The sequence below is a fragment of the Henckelia pumila genome, chromosome 2, assembly GCF_033568475.1.
Source record: "Henckelia pumila isolate YLH828 chromosome 2, ASM3356847v2, whole genome shotgun sequence".
Classification (NCBI taxonomy): domain Eukaryota; kingdom Viridiplantae; phylum Streptophyta; class Magnoliopsida; order Lamiales; family Gesneriaceae; genus Henckelia; species Henckelia pumila.
In genome coordinates this window covers 8427172-8437331 of record NC_133121.1, presented here as the reverse complement: position 1 = coordinate 8437331, position 10160 = coordinate 8427172, and the positions used below count along the sequence as shown (strand labels likewise).

Genomic DNA, 10160 nt, shown 5'->3' with positions numbered 1-10160 from the left:
CTTGTGTTTTTTTAGCAATGTTCAATTAATCTACCGAGCAGAAAAGGTACGGACTCGAAAACCACTCATCATCCGACACGTGTCCAGAAATTTTATAATTGGCGACGGCTGTATGATGTTTCCTCCATTTACCCGACGGTCAACAGAGTCCACCCCCACGCGCAAAGACGCGCGTGAAACACGACCTTACTCGGATCTCTCCCCGGCACTGTTCCCCACGCGCCCCCATGGCTCGAAAACCTCAGCTGGGATAAAACATAACACCAACCCTAGGTTTTTCCCATATCTCATCCGCACATCTAACTAAAGATCTTGGGGGTGGCTCTTTCAGAATTTTAAAGAGCTCGAAATAAAGGAAAAAAGAATTAAAAAAAAGAAAAAGAAAAATCATACCCAGGAAAAAAATGAAGCAAAGAAGAAATCTTTCGCAGGTGTACATTTGTGTGTATATGTGTGCATAAATATGTCAGTTCTTTCGAGCTTTCTGCGTTTAGGGTTTCAAGATTTTCACAGTTTTGGCTAACGGGGAAAGAGATTTAAAAAGAAAAATCATAGGGATAGACAGATATATATATATATGTGGGGGATTTGTTTATAATAATAATATGGGAAGAGGGAGAGTGGAATTGAAGAGAATAGAGAACAAAATAAATAGGCAGGTTACGTTTGCCAAGAGGAGAAATGGGCTGCTCAAGAAAGCTTATGAGCTCTCTGTGCTCTGCGATGCTGAGGTTGCGCTTATCATCTTCTCTAATCGGGGAAAGCTCTACGAATTCTGCAGCTCCTCCAAGTATATAATATGCTTTGATCCCTTAAATCTTTCTTTTTTTTTCTTTTTGGTTTCATAGTTGTGTGTCTTTTTGAGTTCTTGTTTATATATGATTGTTGATTTTAAGATGAAAGTTTTTTTTTTTTTTTAAAAAACATTTGTTTGTGATGTTGTTTGATCGACATCAGATTTGATCAGAAATTCTTTTTTAGGTTTGTTGGGTTTGGTGATATGGGATCTTGTTCAAGAATTTGTAAGATTCTTGTTTTTGAAATTCCTGTTTTTTTTTTTTTAGAGGTTTTTAGTGATTTTGTTTCTGATGGCAGATCATTGCTTCATAATATATATGAAAACATTCATTTACTTTTCAGTTGGATTTGCTTTGTAATTTGTAAGCATATATATAGCCTAATCAATAATCCGATGAGACTAAATTTTGGATTTCCTCCTATTAAATCCATTTTGATAGGGCCAAAAAATCTAATTATTGCATCTAATTAGTTTCTTTTATTTTACGTACGTACGTAATATAATGCTCTCACTTCAGAATGCTTCAGATGTTCCATGGGGTATGAGTTCTTGCGGCTTATTAATTAATTTAATTTTTTTCTAATAATTAATTAATAATATATTCTCGATAAATTGCAGGGCTCGTAATGATTAAATATCGGTGAAATATTGATTTAATTTGAAGTTCAAGATCTTTATCTTGATGTTTTAATCTTATATATATATATATATATATATATATATATATATATATATGTTGATAGAAAATTTCATGCTTAAGTTGATGATTATAATATTAAAGTAGTAATATTATCTTTGAGATCTATCATAGTGAAGAAGGGCATATATCATGAAGGGTGGTTCTCTGTCAAATTATATATATTATTGTATTTATTCCCAATGAATTACAATATTTCGATCTAATCTACATATTAATTTATACATTTGAATTAATCAGCATGCTCAAGACATTGGAAAAGTATCAGAAATGCAGTTATGGTTCACTAGAAGTCAATCATCCATCCAAGGATATTGAGGTACGTATTTGTGTGCTAATTAATATTTCATACACCAATTACATATATAAATATAATATAAAGTATATAAATAGTAAATATTCTGCCAAAAAAAATTCGGAAACTTGTCATACCATTGGAAGAGTTTTAACTCAATAATTTCATTCTTGAAATTTCTCTCGCAGCAAAGCAGCTATGTGGAATATGTGAAACTAAAATCCAAATACGAGTCGCTGCAACGATGCCAAAGGTATTTAACATTCATCTCTTGTGTTTTATTGGCTAGCTAGTTTAATCTGTTAGAAGACTATAGAATGATTTTAGGGCTTAAACAAGAGACAAAATGGTTATATATAATTAATTACCTTTGAATTAAGCTGCATGAATCTCCTGATACAAGTGTTGCATGCAGACATCTTCTTGGGGATGATTTGGGACCCCTAGGCATGAATGATCTTGAGCAGATTGAGGCTCAATTGGAGACATCATTGCTCCATATCCGGTCTACAAGGGTAAATTATCATTTTCATACTCAGATATTGGGAAAATATATTCTAGAAATTAAAATAAATACAAATTCTTCAATCCCTTTCCCGCAGCCAACCTAACTATACACAGACAAACAGATAGAACATAGCCAAATTCTTTAGCTAACTTGACCTATTTTAAGTTTTGGTCATCTGTGTAATCAAAATTTGGCCATTCCCTGTAAAATTAGTTTTTTTTTATTCGCTTTTAGTCCTATTTTTCCGGAGTGTTGATGTCGATGTGTTTAAAACCATTCCATGTCAGCATTTCGACGAAACATGACTAAAGACAAAAAAAAAACCCAACTTAGAGGATCACCAAAACCAAATTTTGTGTATCTAATTAAACACAAAGTTGTACATATATTTACCTGATTAAAAGTAAAATATTTGATTATTATGTAAAGATCATATTTTTAGGGAATTGTCTCTACTTACACTTGAAATTAATTGATGTTGCAGACACAGAATATGGTTGATCAGCTTTCTGATCTTCAAGCTAAGGTGATATAAAAATGTTATTTGTTTTTTCTTTAATTTTCATATCTTGACCAATTGTTAATTGCTATAGTCAACTGCATTTGCTTGTGAACATTCTTTAATTGCAGGAGAAGTTGATGCTTGAAGCTAATAGCTCATTAGAAAGAAAGGTTAGCCCAATAGCGCTATAAATTAGCATTTTACTTTATTTTCCCATATTTTGGTATTGTAAAGTGATATAAGTTTTAACATATATATGTTTTGGAACTATATATATATATATAGTGTGAAAAAATGTCTTCCCTGGTTAGTTATAAGGAAAAACATAGGTTAAAACATTTGTACCATAAATGATGCATCTCCGGTTATCGATAATAAGACTTTGTTTAATTTGAACAAGTATTTTAAAAATATTTTTAGTATAATATAAGTGAAAAAAAAAACTTAAAGTATGTGTTTAAATAAGTTTTTTGTAAAACGTTTTCGAAAAATATTTTTTAAAAAATATTATTCGAGTATAATTTTTTAAGAACAAACGAAAGATATTTGTTTGATATTTCTAGAATAAAAAAACTAAGGTTAAACGTGAATTGAGAGGTTTCTACAAGATAGTTGTCTGGACAATTTTTCAACTTTAAAAATATTTTTATAAAATAGTTATCCAAAATCCAAATACATATTTATTATCAAAATAACTTTTAAAATATTTATAATTTTTTTTGTAAAAATCACTTTTATAAAAATATTTATAATAATTGTCCAAATGTAGCCAATAGTTTTTGAAGTGAAATTAATTGAATGATGTGAAAGTTAGAAGAGTACAAAGCTCCTCGTATAAAATTAGGCAATATTCCAACTATTACCTCAAAGTCAGTAGCCTTTTAAAATCCTTTTGTTTTTGAATTTCGAGGACACTACACTTGTATCTCACTTTCAGGAGATTTGTGCTTGAAATTTAAAATATAAGACGACTACCCTTATTTATTTTTTTTATAAACATGTAATCATATTATATTATATGACATTATATTTTTTTGGGTGCAATTCAGCTGCAAGAATTATATGCTGGACAACACTTTCAGCAATCTTGGCTAGGAGGAGAACAACACAATGCATACACACATCATCACAATGTTCATTCCCAAGGCTTCTTTCAACCTCTTCAATGCAATTCTAATCTGCAAATGGGGTAATGTTTTTCTACTTAGTTTTAACTAATCAAAGCTCTTTTTATTTTTATTTTTTTAAAATTTGATATTATTATTTTCCCTCCTTCGAAATAGATATAATGATCCAGCGAATTCGAGTCAGATGAGTGCATCGATGAATCACGTCCAAAACGATAACAGTTTGGTTCCGGGATGGATGCTTTGATCATGTTATGGTTTCTTTTTATCGTTAGATATTTGTACCTTTCTGGGATTGATTTTGATGTTTTCATGGTTGATCTTGTTTAATTGCTGAGGCAATGCTAATAATGAAATGTGTAAAACATGCTTTGTGTTGTAAGTTATTGTAAAAGGTAATTGGCCACCTTCAAATGGTCTGATTCTCGCTCAGTAAGATTTGATTTACATCAATGTATAAATGGCTCTATTTATTTTTCTACAAACTTTAGTCACTCGTTTATTCTTTCTTTGGGTTTGAAATTGTTCACTGAAACAGCGATTGGTTTATGGATAAATGATATGTGATGCATAATATAATGATGATGAATCAATATATATACTTGTGTCAAACATTAGGTTAATCTTTCAATGTCTATCATCTGCGATGCCTGAGATTTTAAAAATATCCAAGCTCTTAGATAAAAAAATATCAAGAAAAAAGGGTTATGGAGACTTCATTAATGTGGCCCATATTGTCTGGAAAATGGTATTAAACGTGAACTAATGTACTATTCAGGATTTACAGGCATGATAATATCACAACATTTTACAATTCGCACAACACAACTTATTCCTTTACAAATACCAATGGCTTTGCATGAAGAAATGCAGTGGTACAAAGGGATAAAACAATATATGGATGCCCCCCTTTAGATTCAAAGGGTAAATTTATCATCATCATCGATACAATCTCCACCATTGGGAAAACGCTCCCTGCATGAACCAGAAGAATTGTTTACACGAGTTTTCTTCTCAATGAAATAATAGCTGTGCAAAACTAGGCGAAATTTCGAGGGACGAGATATGACAGAGGGCCGAGGTGAGACAACTGCATGAACTTTGGACAGTTAAACTTATAGTTTTAGAATTGTTTCATACAAAGTTATCAAAAATCTTACCGGAATCTTTCACAAAGACGTGCCAAAGCATCTGATCCAGTTCTTGATGCAACATCCTTGATGGCAGATGCATTCGACAGAGTCACACTATCTGCAAGCCTGAACTCACATAATTCCTTCAAGGAACATGCATCTGTAAGCACAGCTGAATGGCCACCTCCAGCAGCCAACTTCCGAACTTCCCCAACACACCTACATAGAAAAAAGATCCCATCGACCAATTTCAGATAAAAGTTCAATCTTTATCCAGACAAAATAACGAGCATCAGTTTTGTAGGTCACATACCAATCAACTGGAGAAGGATACCAAGCGTATGTAGAATTCTCATTAGCAGCCTGGCCATAGCTGTTGTAGCCCCACCCATGAATTCTTCCATCCTTGGTACAAATGAGAGTGTGAGAATGTCCACAAGCGACCAGCTGCACGTTTGTTGGGATCACCATAGCGGGTATATTGCGAAGCATGGTTTCAGATTCATTCAGCGAGCAAGAAAATAAACTGGTCAGGGGGCCAAGGCCTAACTGCCCTGCAACCCCTCCGCCCCAAGCATATAGAGCTCCTGTCTCGGTCAAAGCACATGTGTGGACACCTCCACATGAAACATTCTTAATAAACACCCCATCTAGAGAAACTACACGCCTAGGTAATAGTTCTTTATCACCCGACTGAAGTGAACAATGCCCAAGTTGGCCCATGCTCCCAAGTCCCCAAGTATAACTGTGAAAAATAAATGAGATCAATAATTTGAAGAAGAAACAGAATGAAGTGTTCACAAAACATTCTAAAAAAGTTAATGCAGAAACAAGGCAACTCGATGTTTGAAGTTCTAATCCCCAAGATTTCTAATAACTCGTTCTATATGGGTTAATTTCAATTCTCATCTCAATACAAAAATAATTTTACATCACAAAGGTCCTCTGGAGCACTTACACCTCACCCTTTTCCGTTATGGCTGCAGTGTGATATTCTCCACAAGAAACCTGGATGATCTTCAAAAGCTCGGGGGCTTCGTCAAGGAATCTAGCATAACCATTAATTACACGAGCCCCCTGAAAGCCTTCACAAGTAATACCTCTGCCAAGCTGGCCATAATCATTATAGCCTGATTTGACAGACGAGTGACAAGATTTTAATTAATAAAATGAAAACCCGAATCTGAAGAGTGTCGACTTCACAGTTCCAATGTGGCCATGATATAGAAACTAAGATCAATCAACATAAGAGATCTAATACCCAGAGTGCAAAAGGAGTAAATTTGATAAATAAACCTAGCGTCAGAAGAAACAGGCATAAACAAAATGTGTGCATTAAGATCATTCCAAAGTCCAAACAAGTATAGCACGTCAGATTAAGTATATATAATAGGAGGCATTACCCCATGCTTGTAATAAGCCATCTTCTGATAAAGCAACCACATGAGCAGCCCCACAAGAAACTTGGCAAACAACCTGGAATGCGTACCGTTCAAGAGGAACATCAAAGAACGCCAAGGCACTACGTCACATTTGAAACAAAGGCCATTGCTAGCAAGCAGAGTGACAAACCAGTGACAGTGGTGAAAACAATGTACTCAATGGATGTTGCAAAACAAACAACTCGGTGTTGCTCTAACTTGCATTACACCTTCTATGGCAACCACCCAATTTACAAAAAAACAAGCAGCATATTTTAATAGCAAATTGAGCATGTGAGATTTGATCAAAAGATATTCAAAGAAAATTAAGATGAAAACATCCAATATAGGAACAGTTCAAGAAACAATATTAGATTAAGCAAGTCATGTCTTCCATATCAGGAAATCCTAAGATAAAAGCATATCTATTCAAGTAAGTTGTGTGTGTGTGAGAAGTATAATTCTTAATTTTTTAAAGCGAGACTGATACCGTGTTTGGAGAGAAGGCACCCCAATAGAGACGTGGATAATTGGAACCCTGTAAAGATGGAACCAAGAAAATGGTTAAAACATAACGGGAAACACAACTTCAAACTCAATGATATCATCTTTAATTACAATCATGGGCGCCTATATGAAAAATCCGATTGTCAACAAGATGACAGCAAGTCATTTCCATGAAGTTATTTATTAATATATTATCTTCCTATGCACATTAAATAATAATAATAATACAATTTTCAAGACTCTTGCAATTTGTGCTCTTTGCAAAACCTACCTGGTTTTGTCCCCAGACCCAGAGTCTCCTATTTGACATCGAACCATCATTTTCACGTGGTTTTGCGATAGCAACAGTACAATGTGCCCCGCAAGATACCGATATCACAAATTCAGACTGCAACTGTTTCACTTTCTTCGGGTACTTCCTACCTCTTTCAGTCCCATCCCCAAGTTGCCCAAAATCATTAGCCCCTACAAAGAGACAAAGAAAAGACAGATTAAGTCTAAAATGTGATAAATGAATCATGAAACTATAAACAGACCCATCAGTGAAAGCGATCCTCATAATACAATAGTTACTGAAATGCCTTCCACCAAGGGAGCCTATAAAACATTTGAAAAATCATGTTGGCATCATTAGAGCATATACAACACCATTAAATAGTAAGTTTTCACATCAAACCGGATAAATTTTTAAAATTCCAGTTAGGATTTCTCCTTTCAACCGCAAAATGTAGTGACTGCTTTTAATGTTTCGTTTGGACAAGTACTTTAAAAACGTTTTTAGTATTTTATAAATGAAAAAAATTTAAAGTATGTATTTGAACAAGATTTTTGTAAAACGTTTTTGAAAAATATTTTTAAAAAGCGTTCTCCAAGTAAAGTTTTTAAAAAACAAATGAGGTGTGTTTTTTGATGTTTTAGGATGGAAGGAAACGGAGGAAATCAAAATATATAACTTTTTAACTATAAAAATGCTTTTATAGAATAGTTAGTCCAAACACATATTTATTCTTAAAACAACTTTTAAAACGTTTTATAAAATACGTTCTAAGTATTTGTTCAAACAAATCCTGAGATTTCTGCACTAATCACATAAACATGAAGGACCTGAGACGGCAACTTAATGTTTAAGGTGAAACTAACATTTTTAGAAAAATTAATAAATATGCCCTGCCCAAATTAAAATGGTGAGTGCATAAACTTATTAACCTTTTTTCCCTAACCAGATCACACTCACAAGTCCTCTCCTTTATCTCCATTACAAAATGACAATCACTCACTTCTCGATATTATTACTCCACCAAAATATAAGTTTCCGCCAATATACCACAATAAATATGGAATAAGATACCAAATACTAACGTATAAGAGTAGACCAAAATTGTCCCAGAAACAAGGGGACAAAAACAAGAATAGGCTACGTTGAAGTTACAAAGCAAGAAATGAAGAGATGCCAAGGAAAGAAAAATGAGATACCCCAGGTGAAGAGAGAACCATCGGAGGCGACAGCTGCTGTGTGTCCTCGGCCGCAGGCAATGTCCAGCCATCGCGAATTACCGCCAGCAGCCGGACACCCAAAGAGTTCCGGCGGCAGCTGCCTTGGAATCCGCAAGCTCTTTTCTTCCCCCCTCCTACCCGTTTGACCCGACTCGTTGTAGCCCCATACGTAGATTGCGCTCTTCGTCGGCAACCTCATCCGTTGGGATTCCCCCAGTATTTCGTCAATCTCCATTTCTGTTCATCAACAGTCTAAATATACACAATCATTTCAGCCCAAAAAAAAAAACAAAAAGAAGATAAATAAATGAAGTGAAATCGTGAGGAATTGGGGAAAAGAGACCTTGGATGGAGGTTGATTTAGGAGCGAAACGGATGTGTTGGGTTCCGAAGAGCTCGGAGAAAGAAACGGTTTGCGAATCCCTCAGCTGCCCCCAAACTGCCCACTCGATATTTATTGAGAGCCAATTTTAGTTGATATCGGTTTCGCCTGGATTTCCTCCCCTGTTTTTTATTGCCAAAAAAATATTTCTGTTTTTTAATATATTATTATTATATATTAAATAATTCCTTTTCCGCACATTATACCAGATTACCAGTTTTTTTTCTTTTTACATGCATTATTGGGTACGTATAAATTTTTTATCTTATTAGTTTGTGTTTCGTAAGCAAAAATTGTTAGTTTAGTCATGTAAGTTGGTGTGGTTTGGTTTTGGTTTTAATCTTATAATTTTTAAAGTTTGGTTTTAGTTCAATAACTTGGATCTTTGTTTGGGTATTGTTCTTTTTTTCATCAAAAATACTAACACAATCGAATATTACTTATTTGACATAGATATTCTCATATATGACTCATTTGACAAGAATTAACCATATTACACAAATTAAAATCTATTACGCAAAAATAAAGGAGGAAAAATAAAAAATAAAAATAAAAACGACACCCAATATTTACAAATCGGGAGAAAAAAACTTGTCGTTTTGTTTATTTTTTATTTGGTATATTTTAATGTGTAAGGCCATCTCCAACCCTGCGCACCATTTTGGTGCAAGTTTTGCACTAAAATAGTGCAATTTCTGCACCAAACACAACATCCATCTCCAACCCATTTACACCAAATCTTACACCAAAAAGAATATTCTCGAAATATTCTTTTTATTTCACATATATTAATTAATTTTATTCAACATATTTTTACAAATTATATAATTAATATTTTTTAAAAAAATAAATATTTTAACGTTAATAAATATTTTTACAAATTATATAATTAATATTTTTATTAATTAAAATTTATTTTATTTTTAATACATATAAATATTAATTTTAATTTTATGATTTAACTATTATTATATAAATTAATTATAGATAATACAAATTAATATACGAAATGATTAAAATTGATAAATATGGGTACGATTTCAAACATAAGACGACCACAATTGGCGTTGGCTGAACTTCAAGAGAAAAATAGAGTTATGTACATGGATTTGAGCACAATTGGTGATCCAGAAATGCGTGAAATTGTGCGAATTAAACGGGCAAAAATTAAGGAAAAAAGAAAACAAGCATCTGAACAACAAGATCGTAACATGTATGGCCAATATTTGGGTGATATTGGAGGATCTAGATCTAATTTACCACCGTATTGATTATTTATTTCAATGATGTCGTTC

At 33.3% G+C, this 10160-nt stretch overlaps 2 protein-coding genes across 3 annotated transcripts; one reads left to right on the top strand and one right to left on the bottom strand.

The window, feature by feature from the left end:
- Positions 1-286: 286 nt before the first annotated feature.
- On the top strand, positions 287-4433 carry LOC140880024 (agamous-like MADS-box protein MADS2). The gene is made up of 8 exons (XM_073284071.1): positions 287-790; positions 1737-1815; positions 1980-2044; positions 2207-2306; positions 2784-2825; positions 2930-2971; positions 3851-3990; positions 4085-4433. Exons 1-8 carry the CDS (start codon positions 606-608, stop codon positions 4173-4175), a joined length of 744 nt encoding a protein of 247 aa, XP_073140172.1. The 5' UTR covers positions 287-605; the 3' UTR covers positions 4176-4433.
- A 220-nt stretch (positions 4434-4653) lies between these two features.
- On the bottom strand, positions 4654-8977 carry LOC140882410 (ultraviolet-B receptor UVR8). Of its 2 annotated transcripts, none has more exons than XM_073288400.1 (9): positions 8827-8977; positions 8463-8720; positions 7261-7454; positions 6973-7020; positions 6465-6537; positions 6020-6191; positions 5375-5806; positions 5089-5280; positions 4654-4903 (listed from the first exon to the last, which is right to left on the bottom strand). In XM_073288400.1, exons 2-9 carry the CDS (start codon positions 8716-8718, stop codon positions 4846-4848), a joined length of 1425 nt encoding a protein of 474 aa, XP_073144501.1. In that variant the 5' UTR covers positions 8719-8720; positions 8827-8977; the 3' UTR covers positions 4654-4845. The 2 variants fall into 2 exon arrangements, with proteins under 2 accessions (XP_073144501.1, XP_073144500.1); XM_073288399.1 differs by having other exon boundaries at positions 8463-8735; positions 8827-8975.
- Between the last annotated feature and the right edge of the window lie 1183 nt (positions 8978-10160).